At 40.6% G+C, this 22629-nt stretch overlaps 1 protein-coding gene and 1 long non-coding RNA gene across 2 annotated transcripts in view; one reads left to right on the top strand and one right to left on the bottom strand.

Moving 5' to 3' along the window:
• ccny (cyclin Y) overlaps positions 1-22629 on the top strand; it is a 208763-nt gene that overhangs the window by 128329 nt on the left and 57805 nt on the right. The window contains exons 3-8 of the mRNA XM_034171913.1: positions 10771-10805; positions 10986-11009; positions 13541-13641; positions 13818-13853; positions 14135-14192; positions 21046-21165. Coding sequence (XP_034027804.1) covers positions 10771-10805; positions 10986-11009; positions 13541-13641; positions 13818-13853; positions 14135-14192; positions 21046-21165 — 374 coding nt within the window. The remainder of the gene's footprint in view (positions 1-10770; positions 10806-10985; positions 11010-13540; positions 13642-13817; positions 13854-14134; positions 14193-21045; positions 21166-22629) is intronic.
• On the bottom strand, positions 1312-5618 carry LOC117511996. Its single transcript, XR_004561179.1, has 3 exons — positions 5608-5618; positions 3324-3330; positions 1312-1515 (listed from the first exon to the last, which is right to left on the bottom strand). It is a non-coding gene; the product is annotated as an uncharacterized LOC117511996 (long non-coding RNA).

The following is a 22629-nucleotide window of genomic DNA, read 5'->3' as shown; positions in this document are numbered from 1 at the left end:
ATCGTTCAGACATTTTATTCGCAATAAAAATCCGACGAGAGGGGTGGACCAATGCTCACACAAAGCCTGCTCACAGGCGAAAAACGTAACCGACAGGCATGAAAAAACTCACGCATGCACACAAAGGTTCAAGCTTGGCTGATGCAATCACACGTGATTCAAATCCATATGGTTTTTGCAAAAAATAAAAAGGTCGGATAGTTTTCTAACAGACCTCGTATATATATATATGAATAAAAGAATACTGATGAAATTTTTACTTTAAGCAAAGGTCTTTCTCTTTACTTAGAGATAATAGCTGGTTGTCGAGGCCCAAAGTTTATGACCATGTCTTATCAGTGGTGGTGGGGGGGAGATCTTCTTGCAGTCTTGAGAGGTTCTGGCCTTTGGGTGAGGCCATAAAAGATCGACTCTTCGGGCCTGGGTAAGTTCAGATGTTGACGTGAAGCCATTATAATGTCATGTAATTCATAGTGGCCGAAATTTAACCGATAAACAAGCAAGGGGCTCCTTTGAAGAACTCTGAGTTACAGCTCTGTTTTTGCTGTGAAGAACAGTGTTGAGGCCCAAGGGGGGGGGTGTCTCAGGCTTTATCTCCAGATGGACGCAGGAATTTCTCCACTGACAGTGAAAACACAGTCTCTGTCATTAGTTCCAAAACAGGTTTTTGTTGAGACAGCATTTAATGTATTTATTTAATTAGGGTTAACCAAGGCCATGCGCTACACAGGGCAGTTTATTCTAAATTTAAGAATTAATTAATCATTTTTCCAGCCAGTTTTCTTGAGAAATATCAGGGGATGAAAACATGAACATTTCCAACTCACTGAATATTTTTTAGACTTCATTTACATCAGTCATTCAGAAATACAAACAGTGTGGTACTTTATGGTAAATCTGTGTCAGGTCAGCAGTTCTCAAAAACTAAATGTCCATGCTGGAAGCAGACAAGTGAGGGAAGCCACCAAGACACAACTCTGGAAGAACTTTTGGCTTCTGTGGGTGTGAGTGGAGAAACTGGGAATTGAGCAACATTTTTATTTTTATCTTCATTTTACACATAGTCCCAACTTTTTCTGATTTGTGGTTGTTTCTGTTGAAATTACAGAACTACTAGAAAGAAAATTAACATTTTATTGTTTTTTTAAGCTTTGTAGAACAAAAGCAAACATCAAACACTTAAAAAGAACAAAAAATACACAGACATGTGCAGGCAAAACTGAACAATGCAGGCTAATTTGACTCCCATGTTTTTTGAAAATAATAAAATAAGAGGTCACGTACTTTGAAATAAATAAAATGTATAGCTGCAGCCTAATAACTTTGAAAAATAACAAATCAGCAGCTTTTATTTTTATTCTGACTCGAGTTCATTCCTGTTTTTTCTCCTCTCAGTCATGTTTTGTGCTAAGATCATAAAATAACTACATTAAGCTCAAGATCTAAAATAAATATCTTTTGAAAATAACAGCCTATTAAAGTTCAGAGTACTCACCTGCTTTGTGATTTTTGCTTCTGAAGATCACTGCAGAGTTTCTCCAAATCAGATTTTTTAAACACACGTGTGTGTGATTTTTTTTTTTTTTTATGCTGTTCATTCATATATTGTCATTTTTAAAGGAATTTTTTACCATTTATTTAATCTCATTAATTCAGTATAACTTTCACCTCCATGCACACACGGTGTGAACAGGACATACCATCAGAACTGTGCAGGGAGAAATAAAGTCACTGTCAGTTGTGTTTGTTTTCTTCACGTGTTGCTTCACTCTCTCTCTGCGCTGACTGAAGTGGCTCATACTACTCCCCCTTCCCCCTTCCGTCCTCGTAGTCAGCCGACTGCACGCGCACACACACACACACACACACACACACACACACACACACACACACACACACACACACACACACACACACACACACACACACACACACACACACAGCTCCAGCTATCGGCCCCAGTCCTAATTTTAGACAGCTTTGAGCAAGCCGCCGCTGTTTTTTTCGACCATCTCTTTCGACAATTGACCGTCCAAATGACAGTTGGATGCCTTGCTACCTAAAACCCTGTGTCTGCCAGCCTTTTTTGCTATGATTTAATTTAATGGGAATAAGATGAAACTTTAATGCTGAAACTAGTTTGTAGAGGAAAGTATTATTTCTCTTAGAAGATGCGCATATAAATATTCAGTGTTTCCCATGTGCAGCCTTTTCCTTGCACTGAGCGGATCAAATTTTTCAAGAGATTTTTTTTTGCACACCAAATATTTTTTACCTGAAGCTATTTTATGGCATATGTTTTAACCAGAGAGAGAGAGACAATCTGGGCTTTGTGTTTTTCAGTTTCAGGCACCAAAAAGAGAGGTAAGTTTGTGTTTGTGTGGTCCCAGCAGGCAGGTATGACTGATTACTCTGTGTATAAGCTTTGCTCTTTTTGAGAAATGGGGGCTTCGTGTCGTCTCGCGCTGGATTGCATTGTTGTATTCTGTGTGTACGGCTTTCTGTAGCTGGTGATGTGTCTCTTTTGCTGATATCATTTTATGTGCATATGTCTTTGTATCTATGCTAATGTCTCTCTGATGCATCCTTATAAATAGAGCTGCATACAGTTTGAAAAATTTGTATTTGTTTTTTATTGATCATGGGGATACAGTGATCATGCCCTCAAATCCTCTTCGATGAGGTTGTCTGAATGAAATTAAGTAATATTTCAACAAGGATCAGGAAACTATCATGAGTATCACAAGTTCTTTCTTTCATGATCATTGATGATGAAATTCTCTGAGAATATCGTATTTGATAAGCATTGGCACACACATTCATGCCAACCGTATTAATAATGCTGGCACACGCTGGCGTATGTTGAATAAATTAATGCAGCTGTCACACCTTGATGATTAACCAGCATATGCCAACAGCCCCGTGTCCACCCAGTGGTTCGTGTCGGTACTGCACAGTGTGGTGCAGGCAGTGCTCGAAATAGTACGTGCATGTCCAAGTTTTATCAACTATAAGCACCAGTAGAATGAACCAATAAAGGAATAAATAAGGAAAAAACTATTTCCAGTGTGTTGTCTTCGTCTTCCCTGCGTTTTATGACTCTCACACACGGAGCGAGTTGCTGTGACGATTTGTTCACGCGTGCACGTGGAAAAAAAAACTGTCTGCCGCTGCTGCCGCTGCTACTGCTCTTCCCTCAAACTCTGTCATAACCACACTGAACCTGCTTCGAGTTGCTTCAGTCCCTTTCACACCGGGACTACTCCCAGTTGCGTCGTGTGTCATTATGATGACGCCACGTAGAAGCAACTCAGTGCCGAGACGATGCAGCTCGGCGCCACAACAGCACGAGGGGCGCAAAGAACCAAGCAAATCGGACGCCGGAAATTAAACATGTTTAATTTTTGTTTGCGTCCTGTGCTCGACGCAGAATTAAGTGGTTTCAGCGCACGTCAGAGCAACAGGATGGTACTCAGCATTACTGGAAGAAACACACTCACAAGACAACGTTACCTAACACCAATTTATGATTCCTGCTGTGTTCCATTGTTCCTGCAGTATAAATCATGCAGGATTGTTTTTATACCGTATACACAATGCAGTAAAACTGCACCCTCAAAAAAGAGCACAGAAAAAAAAAATGCTTATTGCAGCAGCTGCTCCTCCTTGCTCCTGCTCCTTTGTGAAAAGGACAGGAGAAGACTCACAAAAGTGTTTAAATAAAATCCATAAGTCCTGCTCACAGGCTGATTGCCAGAGACAGGACCTGTCCTCATCCAGTAAAAAGTCTGGATATCTCCAGTGCACTCACGGACTGTTCGTCCAGGCGCGCACATGTGAACAATTAAAAGAAAAAAACTGTCTGGCTGCAGGCAGTGAGTTCCTTGCTCTCCGCTCAAACTCTCTCCTCACTGTGTTTAACAAAAAGGGCATAAGTCCTGCTCACAGACTGATTGCCAGAGACAGGGCATGTCCACATGAAGTATATCTCCAGACATCTCCACATTTACTCACGGGCAGTTCGTTTGTGTGCACGCGCATCTCATGGTCACAGGAGGAAAGATAAACTATAACAAAACTTAGAGCGCAGACCTGCAGCTCAGCACAAGAACAAATATAAGCTAGAAGAGAAATCAGGGTGCACAGTCTGGCTGCAGCCAAACTGTGCACTCTGTCTTCTCAGTGCAGAGAACCTGCAGGCTGCGTTCTCACCTCTTCTCTGCCCCCTGCTGCACGCACCTGACACAGAAATTCCTGCGTTGTCATGACGCAACAGGAAGCAACTTGAAGTGGGCCCGGTGTGAAAGTGACTTTTTTTTTTTTTGGTGCAAGTAATTTTTGTTGTTACTAGCACCAGTGCAAGTAGGTTTCATTGTATACAAAATGCTGATTAGTCGACTGGCTGTGGTAAACATTGCCGTGAATGAAGTGCTGTCTCTTTATGTTTAAAGCGCTGTTGATTGCTGATCACGTCCACTGATCAGACCTGATCAGGTTCTCACAGACCTGAATGATGAAACGCTGTGATGATTTAAACTTTAAAACTGCCAGTCGACCGTGATCAGGTGTGATCTGAATGAAGTGCTGATCTGTCGCTGTGGTGATCACCAACAACAAAGGCGCTTTAAAATTTCCAGGGCTGTGAAAAGTCCGCGGATGTGAGAAATTCCGCGGATTTCATTATGGGGAGGAGGGGGGTGGGTGTTAGTGTTTTACTCTGTAATAGTGATAGTCACTGAGTGTTTAAAATGCCTATCATAAAGCGTTCTGTTTTTTACGACCTCGTGCAAGTTTTACAAGTCCGCGGACACTGATCTGTATAACAGATACAGATCAGTGTCCGCGGAGTTCCTTGGAGAAAAATGGCAGTCAAAGTGTGGCCTACTCCAAGACACTGAAGCTAAAAATAGCATGTGGGCATTGCATACTTTTAGAGCCATCAAGTTTTTAAAATAAGAATTTTGCGGCATGTCTGTGTCATTGAACAGAGGGAAGATAGTGAGAAAGAGGCTTTGAAAAGGTTTAATAAGGAATTAGGAATCCATGTTTTTTGTCTCTGGAAAATAAATGTTGTGCTGTTCAAACAGGATTTCAGACAAGATTGTGACTTTTTAAAATGAGTCTAGACTTTCTTTCATTGGGAAAAAAGACATTGTGGCTTTGAATGGATTTACACAATAATTTAAGTGACTTTTTTACTATAAGGTATGTTATTGATATTTTATCATGATTTTCAAAATATACTACAAGTTTTAGCTGTGGTTTTTGAAATGCTTTAACAGTCTTTTCAGTCTTCATGAATAACATGAGGTGTAATTGTTCTGAGTTGATGCATAATTTGGTTTACAATTAAAAGGAAAATCATTCCAGGTCCTGCTTCCATGTCATATTCTGTTATTTCAACATTTTCATTGACAATTCAAATGAAAGGTTGACTCTAAAATCATATGCACTGCTTTTGAGATGCTTTCTTCCAGGACTTGCTCCCAGGCCCCCTGCAAATTTTCCTCGGATTTCACAATTTTCATTTCACAGCCCTGGCTCTATATATGTCCTTTACTGTACATGCATGTACAGTGCATCCGGAAAGTATTCACCGTGCATCACTTTTTCCACATTTTGTTATGTTACAGCCTTATTCCAAAATGGATGAAATTAGTTTTTCCCTCTAAATTCTACACATAGTACCCCATAATAACCATGTCCAAAAAACTGTGATTTTTGCAATTTATTAAAAAAAAACAAAAAACTAAGAAATCACGTGTACAAAAGTATTCACAGCCTTTGCCATGAAGCTTAAAATTGAGGCAGGCACATCCTGGTTCCACTGATAATCCTTGAGCTGTTTCTCCAGCTTAATTGGAATCCACCCGGAAGAAATTCAGTTGATCGGACATGATTTGGAAAGGCACAAACCTGTCTCCATATGAGGTCTCACCGTTGACCGTGCATGTCAGAGCAAAAATCAAGCATGAAGTCAAAGGAATTGTCTGTAGACCTCCGAGACAGAATTGTTCCAAGGCACAAATCTGGGGAAGGGTACAGACACATTTCTGCTGCTTTGAAGGTCCCAATGAGCACAATGGCCTCCATCATCCATAAATGAAAGCGGTCTGGATCCACTAGAACTCTTTGTAGAGTTGGCCGTACATCTAAACTGAGCAATTGGGGGAGAAAGGCCTTAGTCAGGGAGGTGACCAAGAACCCGATGATCATTCTGTCAGTGCTCTAGCATTCCTCTGTGGAGAGAAGAGAACCTTCCAGAAGGACAATCATCTCTGCAGCAATCCGCCAATCTGGCCTGTATGGTAGAGTGGCCAGACGGAAGCCAGTCCTTGGTAAAAGGCACATGGCAGGCCACCTGGACGGTTGATCTTTCAGCAGGACAATGGCCCTAAGCACACAGCCAAGATATCAAGGGAGTGGTTTCAGGACAACTCTGTGAATGTCCTTGAGTGGTCCAGCCAGAGCCCAGACCTGAATCCGGTTGAACATCTGTGGAGAAATCTGAAATGTCTGTGCTCCGATGCTCCCCATCCAACTTAATGGAGCTTGAGAGGTGTTGCAAACAGGAATGGGAAAACTGCCCAAAGATAGGTGTGCCAAGCTTGTGGCATCATATTCAAGAAGAGTTGAGGCTGTAATTGCTGCCAAAGGTGCATCAGCAAAGTATTGAGCAAAGGGTGTGAATACTTATGTACATGAGATTTCTTACCTTTTTTTTTTTCTTTCATAAATTGGTCTCAATAATGCACATCTATTATGTAACTGCACCGGAAAAGCAGTTTTCAGCAGTAGCCTTACATATTCAGCAGTGGCCTTAGCATATCTGGTGCTAAAGTTCACTGCTGCAGAGATGTTCACAGCATCTTGAGGTTTTGTTGAGTTTGCAGGAACATTTTCATGAATTTGCAAACTATACCTTGGCTTGGAAAATATTTCTGATCTGGCTGCAGAGACTCTGATGTGTGGAGTGTCACCACAAGCTGTGCATGACAGATGGAATGTGTAACAGAAAAAACTCAAGACTCTGAAACTGTGTGGACAATATGACGTTGATACATGATCCTTTCGGATATACTTGCATAAAAGGCTAGGCAATAAAATGATCACAAAACTTGATAACTGTGGTACATTTTGGACATTTATACTCTAGGACCTGATTAAAACAGCTTATTATAGAACAGAAATAAACATGAGAACATCTGCAGTTTTTGGCTTGCATATCAAAGTGCACAATTTGATCTTAAGGTGGTAAACGCTGCGCTGGATATATGGACAAAAAAAATAGGACGAGAGGGCGAATAAACTGGTGAGGGGTGTTATGTGTCGGACGCGGTCGGAGCACCGACCCAGCGTTTGACAGGACCCAACATAAAATAAGCAGAGCACGGTTCAAACATTTTAATGAAAGTGAGTGAAGTGATAAACAACTAAAAAGTCCGCGGTCTGGTGAGGTGAAAACACGGCGCGCTCTCAGCAGCGCAAACGGTCCGGAGCCACAGCAGTTCGGACCCAGGGACCCCGCCGACACCCCCCAGGTGGCCGCGACAAACCGAGTCTGTGAAGCAAGAAAATATGAGGGGAGTCCAACACTCTCCACCCAGAGAGACACAGCTCAAAAGGTGCACACAATCAGCAAACACTTCCTGGCTTAAATATATATCAGCTTCTCACCCTGCAGGCACGGAACAACTCAGTTCAAATCTCCACTGCAGCAGAAGCTGATTAGACAATTAGCATAACGTGACAGCTCAATACAACAAGGTGTGAGGGACACCAAATCTACTGTCATTACTTCATAAAAGTCACCAAAACCAAATTACCTCAGGAAGTGTGCTGAAGAGCGTGAGACCTCACCCAGTCCTCCTTCACAGACTGTGGCGTCAAACCTGGAGCGGTCTCTGTGTCCATAATGGTGAGATTGTTCTCCTGACGTCGATCTCACACGTCTGCTCACAAGGTCAAGTCTCTGGCAATCACACACTGTGCATTCAAGGTTTAAGTGCAGCAATCTCTGATCAAGACAGAATACACCACAGCTGTGAGCCCTGATGACCTGCACGTGAAAACAAGCCTCAGGTGTTCAGGGTGAGGTCCTAATACTCAGCCACTCAGTCCTGAATGCATACCACCTGGTGGGAGAAACAGAAAAACAAAAACCAAGCCAGCCAAACACCCCAGCACACAACAAGGGGCACAAAAAGCATCTGTGGAAATGAACATGTGCCATCTAAGCTGAGGAACCTGCCTGAAAAATGGTTGTTTTTGGGGGCGGTTATAGTTGTGCTGATACTTAAAGCAGGACAACAAATACATGGAGGCTCCGTTCACAGATTAGTGTTGAATGAATCTGTGGTTCTAAGGTCATCCTCAAGCATTCCACAGGTGGATGCAGTTGCTTTTACCTCATTGTCAGCACGACACAGAATATTATTATCCTGGAAAGCTCCACTTCTTCCATACAATTCTCTCTGGTTGAAAGATCTTATGATTTTCTTTAAACTTGAACAAATCAGGTTCAGACTTGGAGGGAAGGTTTGATGGGTTTTTAAAGGTTTAGCAACCTTTTGTCTCTTATTTTAGATCTTTGAAGAATATTGTACTTGAATGAATTGACTGTCATGGTTATGTGGTTATCTTTCATTCTTATCATTTAGTGTTATTTATTTATTCTTTTTATTATTACTATTGTTTGTTGTCCATTCTATAGGATTATAGTTGTAGTACATGTTACCGATAAGTATCTGGTGATGGGTCACTTTCTAACCATCGTGCTAAGTAGATGGTGATGGATTACTGTATAGCCATTGTACATAATTACACATCGTTCTATGTTGTAACACCCACGTTTATCTCTTGCAGAATAAACGTGTAATGATTGCTCGCTGGCAAGTTGAGTAAAGAGTTTGGCACTCGTTTACATTTGGCTGCTCCTGTTTTGGGTCAGGGTCACCACAGCGGATGCAGCCAGATCCGCATTGGTATTTGGCACAAGTTTTACGCTGGATGCCCTTCCTGATGCAACTCCAATTTTACCTGGAGAAACACACACAGCCGCTGGTGTTCCAATGAGTTCTCCCATCGAAGTACTAAACAGATCCTGCACTGCTTAGCTGCTGAGATCTGACAGGATCAGGCTGACACAGAGCAGACCGGCTGCTTTTATCATTATTATTATTATTTTGTAAGCCCTGTGGTTGACTAGGGGTATTGGAGGTTTATGATTGTTCGTGTTGTTGCCAGTAAACACATTCATATGCACTTTGGATGTGCTTGCACTTTTGTGGAGGTGTTGTATGTGATATCTTTTTTTTTTTTCGAAATGATTAAGCAATGTTTAAAAAAGAATAATGATTGTAATAATACAAATAAATAAATAAAATACTACTAATGATAATGGACTGAATCTCTATAACATACACAATGATACACCAATGTCGGGGTGTTCCCATGCAAGGCCTTCAGTTGGACACCGGGTGCAATTTGGGGATTAAGGTCCTTGCTCAAGATTTATTCAATCTGATGGGGATTTGAATTGAGGATTACAAGGCCACCACTTTAACCACTTGACTATCACTTCCCCATAATAATGAAATTAGAATAATGACATTAATTTGTGTAGCACCATAAAATGCAAATGTTTAACCAGTGAACCCTGTGGTTTCTTCAGATTTCAGACTTTTTTTATTTTCTTAAAAATGTCAGCATTAATAAATTATTTATCATTATAAATATCAATATTGACCCAATATCAATTGCACGGCCCAACCTGTGCCCCAATAATTCCTGTTTTATGCAAAACATCCCTAGTTTAAAACGTCGAGCTCTTCGTTACTGCTGCAAAGTTGAATAGGCTTTTACTTGCATCTGTTTATTGGCGTGTTTAAATGTACTTGGTGGGATTACTCAAAAACCCATAGATTGGTTTTAATTAAACTTGTTAACATTTAGTCTGGACTGTGATTGATATGTAAAGCTTATTCCTTTCCTCTTCTCCTGTTTTTGCTTGAGTTTACCTCAACAGATGCAGTGTGCATGATGTTTTGGCAAAGTTTTATGATGGATGCCCATCGTGAAGCAACTCCACATGAATTTGGGTTGGACAAAGTTAATCCAGGGTGCAAATTTAGTAATTTGAACTCATTCAGACGTTACTGTTGTCACAATTGTGATTTTTATTTATTTATTTATTTTTATTAAGTTTGCAGCCCTAATTGTGACATGTTGCTTTTTGCTGGAAACCAGTGCAAACAGTCATAGCAGCTCAAGGTGGAAAAGAGACGGGCATCAGACTGTGTGTCTGTCTTGATTTTGTGCATCAGAGGTGAGAGAAATGCCTATCTGTTGCCAGACGGCTCACAACGTGCATGATGCTGTGCTCTGCATCTGCTCCAGTGTGCTTTGCCAGCCAGCCATCCATCCTCTATGTGCTATATATCAGGTTAACATATGGACACAAAAGTAGACTCACACATTGAGTTACACAACCGTCTCTGCTGTTCCATATTTAGCAAGACACTCATCAGCACTCCCTCCTATACACTGTTAAAGTAATCATCATGTCTGTTCAAGTGAATTAGCTTTGCAAATAGCTTGCTATCCAGCATTGGCTGAAAACCTGTAAAGTTCAAAAGGTTAGACAAGTAAATACACCTTGGGTCAATGCTGCTTCCTGTCTGTTAGACCTATGTACTGTGCTGTGTTTTCTTGCTGACAGTACTGACACCTCTCCTTATTTTATTTTATTTTATTTTATTTTTTTTCCAGTTCGAGAAAAGCGGAAAAGCCTTTACATCAACCATGTGAGTTATGTCTTCATCTGTGAGAGAGTGAGAAGAACATTGTATGCGCTAAAAATCATAAATGGTTATTAAAAATAATTTGAATTGTCTGTAGGTTTGCTGTTTATTTAGTCATGCATTTGTGACTGTTTTGGTTGTGCAAATGGAAATTTTAATGCCTTGCATCTTTTTTTTTTGTAGTTTACACACATTTCGGAGAACAAGGTAAGGTCTTTAAAATAAGTCTTCCAGTCATTTAACGTGTTAATCATTATCCCTCCTTACATATCAATTCTGAAATGAGCATCTGAGAGGCTATTGAGAAGTTTGGAGCATGACCCAGAAAAAGTAGGGCGTGGTTCTCCATCTAGAGAAACTAACATTTCTCATCAGTGCACGGAGTGAGTCAAAACCTGACACATTTTCTTTAAATGTTGGTTTCTCAGAATGCAAAAGATGGAGAGTCATGCCCTACTTTTTCTGGGTCATGCTCAAAACTTCTCAGTCTCTCCTCATTCTGTTTAAATGTGGATATGCATCACTATTTAGATTGTATCAGTGTCTACAGTAATAATTTCATCACCTGATAGCTTATAACAGTGGTTCCCAAAATGCTGATTAGGATCCCCATGAGATGGAACAAAGGTTGGTTGTTTGTTGAATTTCTGTAAGTTTTGCTTTTTGCAAGCTGAATGCTTGAACCTTGTAAAGTCCTCTACCAGGCACAGAAATAATGTGAGTGGTGGCAAGCAATATATGGGGTCACAAACCAAAAAGGTTCATAATCGCTGATCATCTTTTCCATCATGCTCTTATTTCCTTAAGTCCATATAGACCTAAAACAGAAACTGTGCAGGAATAAATAAAATGAGCAATTTTCGTGAGCAGTGAAGTATTTAACTTGAAGTAAATAGGTGATTTTTCAGTGTGGGTTGAAGCATCTAAGAATAGAATGATAAATTTACACAGCTGTTCTGAGCAGAAGTCAATAAAGGCCAAATTGCATGTGGGAATCCATGGGCTCTAGATTGGGTAGTGTTTATAAAATAGGTAGCTGACATTTTTCAAGGGTGGTAATAAATTATGCAAAGTTTCTGTCATGATTTGGAATGGCGTGTGAGTCCAAAATGTAATTATCAACAGCCATTGTTCACTGTTGTTACATAATATCTGTAATTTCTCCAAAAATTAGTCCTGTCAACGTTCTGTTTTGGCGGTGTTCATCCTTGACTCAAAATACATAAACATACCAAACGGCAAATATCAGCTCTCCCCAGTTTGTCTGTGATTGAAGCTATGCACATGCGCACACACACATGCATGCATACATGTACACAGAGGCCACTTGGCTTTTAATGTGTAGATTCTTCCATAATCCTTCTGGGTCATGATGTGTAAAAGTAAGTCCCTTCGGTTGCTCCCTTGTTTTGCACTCGGGGTCACCACAGCAAATCCAGGGTGGATCTGCATGTTGAATTGGCACAGGTTTTACACCGGATGCCCTTCCTGACGCAACTCCACATTACATGGAGAAATGTGGCAGGGGTGGGATTTGAACCCGGAGCCTTCTGAACTGAAACCAAGCGCATTAACCACTTGGCCACCACCCCTGCTTCATCAAGAGCATTATTTACAAGAAGATGAGCCAATGAAAAGAAAGTTCAACAAATGCAAGTCTGTGGGTTCTCTAAAGTAAAATCATTCCTGGTTGTACAGTAGTGTTCAGAATAATAGTAGTGGTATGTGACTAAAAAGATTAATCCAGGTTTTGAGTATATTTCTTATTGTTACATGGGAAACAAGGTACCAGTAGATTGAGTAGATTCTCACAATTCCAACAAGACCAAGCATTCATGATATGCACACTCTTAAGGTTATGAAATTGGGCTGTTAGTAAAAAAAAAATAGAAAAGGGGGTGTCCACAATAATAGTAGTGTGGCATTCAGTCAGTGAGTTCGTCAATTTTGTGGAACAAACAGGTGTGAATTAGGTGTCCCCTATGTAAGGATGAAGCCAGCACCTGTTGAACATGCTTTTCTCTTTGAAAGCCTGAGGAAAATGGGACGTTCAAGACATTGTTCAGAAGAACAACGTAGTTTGATTAAAAAGTTGATTGGAGAGGGAAAAACTTATATGCAGGTGCAAAAAATTATAGGCTGTTCATCTACAATGATCTCCAATGCTTTAAAATGGACAAAAAAAAAAAAAACAGACGTGTGGAAGAAAACGGAAAACAACCATCAAAATGGATAGAAGACTAACCAGAATGGCAAAGGCTCACCCATTGATCAGCTCCAGGATGATCAAAGACAGTCTGGAGTTACCTGTAAGTGCTGTGACAGTTAGAAGACGCCTGTGTGAAGCTAATTTATTTGCAAGAATCCCCCGCAAAGTCCCTCTGTTAAATAAAAGACGTGCAGAAGAGGTTACAATTTGCCAAAGAACACATCAGCTGGCCTAAAGAGAAATGGAGGAATATTTTGTGGACTGATGAGAGTAAAATTGTTCTTTTTGGGTCAGAGGGCCGCAGACAGTTTGTGAGACGACCCCCAAACTCTGAATTCAAGCCACAGTTCACAGTGAAGACAGTGAAGCATGGTGGTGCAAACATCATGATATGGGCATGTTTCTTGTACTATGGTGTTGGGCCTATATATCGCATACCAGGTATCATGGATCAGTTTGGATATGTCAGAAAAAGAATTTAGCACACATCTGTCTCTCTGTTTGTATGTCATTTATGGGCCCACTTCAGCATCATCCGGGCCCAGTGAGACGGAAGTACAGCTCATGTTCTACCATATTCCTTGATGACAGCACTGTCAGTCAGCCCAACCTCAAGTACACCATCAAATGGTAATACATAAATCTTTGTTTTAGATTGAATTTCTATCCATAATAAAGCTGTATAATAATAATAATAATAATAATAATAATGATAATCTGGTTTTGTGGGGGGGGGGGGCTACTTTTCACTTAAATGTATTGTAATGTTTGTTTGTTTTTTTTTTTTGTTTTTTTTGTCTTTACAGTGTAGCCCTTGCAATATACTACCACATAAAGAACAGGTATGATCAACACATTCATCTGTTCCTGTTGCTTTAGCCACCACAGTGTTACAGCCTTTCAAACTGACCTAGACTCATTGACAAATTTATATATGTATATGCTTTAGTATATTGTTGATGGCTTGCTCTGTCAGACTCAGCAGCTCTGTCTGTGCATTAATGTTATTCTTTTCTGTTCTGGCTTATTGCATACATGGAGATATATTAGGTGATCCGCTCTGGATTTTGGTATCTGTTATAAAGTGTCATTGTCTGTTTGATTTGTTATTTTTTTTCCCCAGAGAAATCGACGGAAGAATGTTATTAGATATTTTTGATGAGAAACTACACCCACTTTCGGTAAGACCTGGAGTTAATATAATTTTGGTATTGTACAATCTTTAGATCTGCTTGGATTCACCAGCAGATATTTCTCAAGTAATCTCTGAACACACTATATCCGCGTGTTGAAACGCCCCTCCCCTTGAGCATTGACCCATCCCTTCTTTTAATGAAAGTTAATTAAATGCACACCCTAAAAATAAATAAATTTTGTGACCCCCAACACATTGCAAAAAGCAAAAAAAATAATTTTCACAACATTTTTCTCATCGCTTCTGGGTCTTACCTGATGCAAATGCAACACTTTAGTTTTTGCTTCCATTTTTCATGAGCTGAACACAAAGATCTAAAACATTTTCTATATATACAAAAGAACAATTTTTCTCAAATATTGTTCACAAATCTGTCTAAATCTGTCTTAGTGAGCACCTCTCCTTTGCTGAGATGATCCATCAGACCTCACAGGTGTGGTATATCAAGATGCTGATTAGACAGCTGGATTGAACATGTGTGCCTTAGGCTGGCCACAATAAAAGGCCACTCTAAAATATTAAATTTTATCACACAGCACAATGCTACAGATATTGCATGTTTTGAGGGAGCGTGCAGTTGGCCTGTTGATTGCACGAATGTTCAAGGATGTTTAGACATTTATGAACAATATTTGAGAGAAATAGATCTTTTGTGTATATAGAAAATGTTTCAGATCTTTGAATTTAGCTCATGAAAAATGGGAGCAAAAACAAAAGTGTTCAGTGTATGTACATGTGATTTTGTAGTATTATATATATGTGTGTGTGTGTGTGTGTGTGTGTGTGTGTGTGTGTGTGTGTGTGTGTGTGTGTGTGTGTGTGTGTGTGTGTGTGTGTGTGTGTGTGTGTGTGTAAATTTGCGACCAAAAAAAAACTGTTTTCCTGTTGTGAATATGGTGTGTTGTGAGTAGAATTTTGAGGGCTCTCTCTCTCTCTCTCTCTCTCGCTCGCTCTCTCTCTCTCTCTCTCTCTCTCTGTGTACATAGGGTTCTCAATCGGAAAAAATTTTTATTTTTTTTTTCTCTCACAGCATAGGGGTGAACTTAGTGGGGCATAGCTGCAGGCGCAAGTAATGTAGTTGGGTCCAGGGACATACACCCAAGAAAATTTTGAAATTTATAACCCTTTGAAACACTATTCCCTGGATTTTGTGGGCCACTTTGTGTTGCTAACTGGGACGTTAAATAATGTGCAACATGTGTACAGTATTTGAGAGAAATAGTTCCTTTGTGTATATAGAAAATCTTTCAGATCTTTGAGTTTAGCTCAGGAAAAATGGGAGCAAAAACAAAAGTGTTCAGTGTATGTACATGTGATTTTGTAGTATTATATATATGTGTGTGTGTGTGTGTGTGTGTAAATTTGCGACCAAAAAAAAACTGTTTTCCTGTTGTGAATATGGTGTGTTGTGAGTAGAATTTTCTCTCTCTCTCTCTCTCTCTCTCTCTCTCTCTCTCTCTCTCTCGCTCTCTCTCTCTCTCTCTCTCTGTCTCTCTCTCTGTCTCTCTCTCTCTCTCTCTGTCTCTGTGTACATAGGGTTCTCAACCGGAATTATTTGGGGGAACTTAGTGGGGCATAGCTGCAGGCGCAAGTAATGTAGTTGGGTCCAGGGACATACACCCAAGAAAATTTTGAAATTTATAACCCTTTGAAACACTATTTCCTGGATTTTGGGGGCCACTTTGTGTTGCTAACTGGGACGTTACATAATGTGCAACATGTGTACAGTATTTGAGAGAAATAGTTCCTTTGTGTATATAGAAAATCTTTTAGATCTTTGAGTTTAGCTCAGGAAAAATGGGAGCAAAAACAAAAGTGTTCAGTGTATGTACATGTGATTTTGTAGTATTATATATATGTGTGTGTGTGTGTGTGTGTGTGTGTGTGTGTGTGTGTGTGTGTGTGTGTGTGTGTGTGTGTGTGTGTGTGTGTGTGTGTAAATTTGCGACCAAAAAAAAAAAAACTGTTTTCCTGTTGTGAATATGGTGTGTTGTGAGTAGAATTTTGTCTCTCTCTCTCTCTCTCTCTGTGTGTGTACATAGGGTTCTCAACCGGAATTTTTTTTTTTTTTTTTTTTCCTCTCACAGCATAGGGGGGAACTTAGTGGGGCATAGCTGCAGGTACAAGTAATGTAGTTGGGTCCAGGGACATACACCCAAGAAAATTTTGAAATTTATAACCCTTTGAAACACTATTTCCTGGATTTTGGGGGCCACTTTGTGTTGTTAACTGGGACGTTAAATAATGTGCAACATGTGTACAGTATTTGAGAGAAATAGTTCCTTTGTGTATATAGAAAATTTTTCAGATCTTTGAGGTTAGCTCAGGAAAAATGGGAGCAAAAACAGTGTTCATTGTATGTACATATGATGTCGTAGTATTTTTTTACATATATAAATTTTTATAAAAGATTATCATTAAAATTAAAATTCATCACACATTTCATTTATTTATGAATATTTATCAAGTTTGCATACTTTCTAATGCTTGTATGATGCATTAAGCATGCTTAAAACTCTTGTACAATTAACAGGTCTGTGTGAGCCAGACTTCTTGCTGGTTGATAGGTGTTCAAATACTTATTTGCAGCAGTAACATACAAATACGAGGTCTGTCCAAAAAGTAACGGACCTTTTTATTTTTTTCAAAAACTATATGGATTTGAATCACTTGTGATTGCATCAGCCAAGCTTGAACCTTCGTGCGCATGCGTGAGTTTTTCCACACCTGTCGGTTGCGTCATTCGCCTGTGGGCAGGCTTTGAGTGAGCACTGGTCTACCCCTCCTGTCGGATTTCTTTTGTCTGAGAACTTGCTGAGAGACTGCCGCTTTGCTCCATAAAAATTTTTTCAGAAACTGTTAGAGACAGGCAGTTGGAAACCATTCGATAGATTCAGTTGGATATCGGTGAAGATTCTGTCGGCGTCACGCGGATTATGGACTGTTAAAACCTTTTTAAAGACGGCCCACAGCGGCGGAGGGTGCGCAGCGCGCTGAACGGCCATTTGACAGGCTGGATCGACCAGATCATTTCTAAACTGAAAGCTGTGTTGATCCGGGACATCATGTGACTACCACAGAAATGGCAACAGAGCTGGACATAGCACATTTGCGGCACATTCCACTGTTACAGGAGATTTTGTAATGAAAGACGTGCGGAGGATTTCGCGCGTCGGCACGAAGCAGCTCAGGACGCGCAGCAAAAAAAAAAAACACCTCCGTGTTGGAAACCATTCAGAAGATTCAGACGGCTTTCGATGGCTTTCAGTCGAGTGAGTATCCGAGAAATTGTGTAATAGCTGGACATGCCCCAACATGTCCTGTGAGACTTCCAAGACGGAGGTGTTTTTTTGCTGCGCGTCCTGAGCTGCTTCGTGCCGACGCACGAAATCCTCCGCACGTCTTTCATTACAAAATCTCCTGTAACAGTGGAATGTGCCGCAAATGTGCTATGTCCAGCTCTGTTGCCATTTCTGTGGTAGTCACATGATGTCTTGGATCAACACAGCGTTCAGTTTAGAAATGATCTGGTTGATCCAGCCTGTTGAATGGCTGCTCGGCACGCCGTGCGCCCTCCGCCGCTGTGGGCCATCTTTAAAAAGGTTTTAACAGTCCATAATCCACGTGACGCCGACAGAATCTTCACTGATATCCAACTGAATCTATCGAATGGTTTCCAACTGCCTGTCTCTAACAGTTTCTGAAAAAAAATTCATGGAGCAAAGCGGCAGTCTCTCAGCAAGTTCTCAGACACAAGAAATCTGACGGGAGGGGTGGAGCAGTGCTCACTCAAAGCCTGCCCACAGGCGAATGACGCAACCGACAGGCGTGGAAAAACTCACGTATGCGCACAAAGGTTCAAGCTTGGCTGATGTAATCACACGTGATTCAAATCCATATAGTTTTTGAAAAAAATTAACAAGGTACGACACTTTTTGGACAGACCTCATAAATTATTAAAAAATTATACATTGTGATTTCCGGATTTTTTTTTTTTTTTTTTTTTTGATTATGTCTCTAACAGTGGACATGCACCTAAGATGAAAATTTCAGACCCCTCCGTGATTTCTAAGTGGGAGAACTTGCAAAATTGCAGGGTGTTCAAATACTCATTTTCCTCACTGTACGAGGGCTGTCAATAAAGTTACGGTCCTTTTTATTTTTTTCAAAAACTATATGGATTTCATTCATATGTTTTTACGTCAGACATGCTTGAACCCTCGTGCGCATGCGTGAGTTTTTCCACGCCTGTCGGTGACGTCATTCGCCTGTGAGCACTCCTTGTGGGAGGAGTCGTCCAGCCCCTCGTCGGAATTCCTTTGTCTGAGAAGTTGCTGAGAGACTGGCGCTTTGTTTGATCAAAATTTTTTCTAAACCTGTGAGACACATCGAAGTGGACACGGTTCGAAAAATTAAGCTGGTTTTCAGTGAAAATTTTAACGGCTGATGAGAGATTTTGAGGTGATTCTGTCGCTTTAAGGACTTTTCACGGTGCGAGACGTCGCTCAGAGCTCTCAGGCGGCGTCATCAGCCTGTTCAAGCTGAAAACCTCCACATTTCAGGCTCTATTGATCCAGGACGTCGTGAGAGAACAGAGAAGTTTCAGAAGAAGTCGGTTTCAGCATTTTATCCGGATATTCCACTGTTAAAGGAGATTTTTTTAATGAAAGACGTGCGGACGGGTCCGCGCGTCGGGACGCAGCCGCCGCGACGCTCCGCCACAGGAAAAACACCTCTGTTGAAAGCCTTAAGGACAAGTTGGAACATGTCCTGCCTGTTAAACAATTTCTCATATACTCACTCCACTGAAAGCCATCAAAAGCCGCCTGGATTTTACAAATGGTTATCAACACGGAGGTGTTTTTCCTGTGCCGCCGCACCGCGTCGGCTGCGTCCCGACGCGCGGATCCGTCCGCACGTCTTTCATTAAAAAAATCTCCTTTAACAGTGGAATATCCGGATAAAATGCTGAAACCGACTTCTTCTGAAACTTCTCTGTTCTCTCACAACGTCCTGGATCAATAGAGCCTGAAATGTGGAGGTTTTCAGCTTGAACAGGCTGATGATGGCGCCTGAGAGCGCAGCGCGACGTCTCGCACCGTGAAAAGTCCTTAAAGCGACAGAATCACCTCAAAATCTCTCATCAGCTGTTAAAATTTTCACTGAAAACCAGCTTAATTTTTCGAACCATGTCCACTTCGATGTGTCTCACAGGTTTAGAAAAAATTTTGATCAAACAAAGCGCCAGTCTCTCAGCAACTTCTCAGACAAAGGAATTCCGACGAGGGGCTGGACGACTCCTCCCACAAGGAGTGCTCACAGGCGAATGACGTCACCGACAGGCGTGGAAAAACTCACGCATGCGCACGAGGGTTCAAGCATGTCTGACGTAAAAACATATGAATGAAATCCATATAGTTTTTGAAAAAAATAAAAAGGACCGTTACTTTATTGACAGCCCTCGTATGTCTCATAATAGTCATGTGGAAGATATTGTAACAAAACACCAACAATTTATGACTAAATATAACATTAAAATTATTACCGATATGAAACAATTACCATCCTTCTACTGGCTTCCAAAAATGCACAAAAATCCGATAGGTAGTAGATTTATAGCAGCCTCTAGTGCATGAAAATTCAGTAAGGTATATATTATATTCCAATTCTAAGGTGAAACTCTGCCAGTATACAAAGGTATATCTAAATATCTAAAAAGGAAGAGTAAAATAGGAGAGTAGAAAAGAGTAGAGAAGAGCCACTTAGGTGCCTGGTCTGGACTTAAATTAGTTACAAAACATTTCAAACAATACTGCGAAGGTATAGCTCGGAACACTGGAGTTAACTGTTATTGGATTATCAATAATGCCACAGAGGTTTTAAATAAACTAAAAAAGTTAAACAGAAGTAGCTACACATTTTTATCGTTTTGATTTTTCCACCTGTATACAAACATCCAACATGACCAACTTATATATAGTATCAGTGAACTAGTCAGGGAAGCTTTTAGGATTAGAGGATCTAAATACATCGTTATTAGAAATGATGACCCTACATACTGGTCTAACACAACATCGACAAGTGATTGTAATGTAACTAAAGAAAACATGATTGAACATATAGAATTCCTTGTAGACAGTATCTGTATAGAGGTTGGCAACAGAATTTTCAAACAAACAATAGGGATACCTATGGGAACAGATTATGATCCACTTTTAGCTAACCTTTTCCTTTTTAATATGAATATAAATCTGTGAAAGATAAACGTAAAGCAAATAGCCAGCCAGCAAAAACCTTTAGTAAACCCTTCCATTACATTGATGACCTACTTACTTTAAATAACCCTAATTTTGAGAATGAAATTAAAAATATTTTTCCATCAGAATTAGAGCTTAAAAAATCTACAGAAAACAATAACAAACTTTCATACTTATAGAGTTGAGCATTATAGATAGTTTAGAACAGCAGTTTTTGACAAATGAGATGATTTTAACTTTCATATTGTAAAATTTCCTTATATGAGTAGTAACATACCAAATAATCCTACATATGGTGTTTACACCTCCCAACTAATCAGAATTGGTCGCATCTGTGATAATTACCAAATTGTTTACACTAGACACAATAAACTTACTAGTAGATTCATTAAACAAGGGTTTCTGTATGACAAATTGGTTCAAGATCTCTTTTGCAAGGTTGCAAAAGAGATCTTGATCCCAATTGGACTAACCTGGTTAAATAAAGGTTTTATATACTGTATATATATAGTATTTTGGCAAACATCGGGTCAGATGTGTTCAACAGACATTCATTTTGCTTGTGTTGTGTTTTTTTGGCAGAAATCTGAAGTTCCTTCTGATTATGACAAACATGACCCTGAGCAGAGGCAGATCTACCGTTTTGTCAGGACACTGTTCAGCGCTGCACAGCTCACTGCTGAGTGTGCCATTGTTACGTTGGTGAGTGTCTTTACGTTCATGTATGTGCATTTTGGCACAGACACACCAGGAGACTATGTTCCTTTCCGATTTACTCTTTTGCTCCCACTAGTGTTGTAGCTTAGCTTTTTATGGGGATCTTTATTCAGCATTTTTGAGCAGTATGTTGTTGCTTGTGTTTAATCAGTATTGTTTGGCTCAAGTGTCATCGCAAATACGAGGTCTATCAGAAAAGTATCCTACCTTTTTATTTTTTTAAAAAACTATATGGATTTGAATGACGTGCGATTACACCAATCATGCTTGAACCCTCGTGCGCATGCGTGAGTTTTTTCACGCGTGTCGGTGACGTCATTTCCCTGTGGGCAGGCCTTGAGTGAGATGTGGTCCCGCCCTCTCGGCTGAATTCCTTTGTTTCACACGCTGCTCGAGACGGCGCGCGTTGCTTTATCAAAATTTTTTTCTGGACCTGTGAGGAATATCCGAGTGGACACTATTCGAGAAATTAAGCTGGTTTTCGGTGAAAAGTTTAACGGCTGATGAGAGATTATGGGGTGTTTCTGTCGGTGTAAGGACTTCCCACGGAGCGGGACGTCGCACAGCGCTCCCAGGTGCCATTGTCGGCCTGTTTCGACCTGAAAACATCCTAATTTAAGGCTTAATTCACCCAGGACGTCGTGAGAGAACAGAGAAGATTCAGAAGAGGCCGGCATGAGGACTTTATGCGGACATTCCACTGTTTAAGGACATTTTTTAATGAAAGACGTGCGCGCAAATCACCGAGTCGTTTCCGTGACGACTCGGTGAATCTGTGTGCGCCACAACAGGAAAAACACCTCCGTGTTGAAAACCATTTGTAAAATTCAGGCGGCTTTTGATGGCTTTCAACAAGTGAGTAACTGAGAAATTGTTTAAGAGCTTGGGCATGTTCCAGCATGCCCGTTAAGGTTTCCAACACGGAGGTGTTTTTCCTGTCGCGACCCCCGCGGTCGGGTCCGGCCCGACATGCGACTCTGCCCGCACGTTCTTTCATTACAAAATGTCCGTTAACAATGGAATGTCCGAATAAACTCCTCATGCCGACTTCTTCTGAAAGTTCTCTGTTCTCTGACGACTTGCTGGGTCAACAGAGCCTGAAATGTGAAGTTTTCAACTTGAAACGGCGAGACGCTGCCTTCCTCGAAGCGCAGATCGCCGCCAGGCACCGTGGGCCATCCTTACGGCGACACTACCAGACCAAAATCTCTCATCAGCCGTTAAGATTTTTACCGAAAACCAGCTGAATTTATCGAATGGTGTCCACTCAGTTGTGCCTCTCGCCTCTCGCAAAAAACTCTCGCATGCCCACGAGGGTTCAAGCATGTCTGATGTAATCACACGTGATTCAAATCCATATGGTTTTTGAAAAAAATAATAAGGTCGGATACTTTTCTAATAGACCTCGTACATGAACTAAATCTCAGTTATTTTGACAGGATTGGCTTC

Source organism: Thalassophryne amazonica, chromosome 1 (genome assembly GCF_902500255.1).
Source record: "Thalassophryne amazonica chromosome 1, fThaAma1.1, whole genome shotgun sequence".
In the NCBI taxonomy this organism is placed as follows: domain Eukaryota; kingdom Metazoa; phylum Chordata; class Actinopteri; order Batrachoidiformes; family Batrachoididae; genus Thalassophryne; species Thalassophryne amazonica.
Note: the sequence above shows the minus strand (reverse complement) of the source record. Positions and strands in the feature narration are given on the sequence as shown.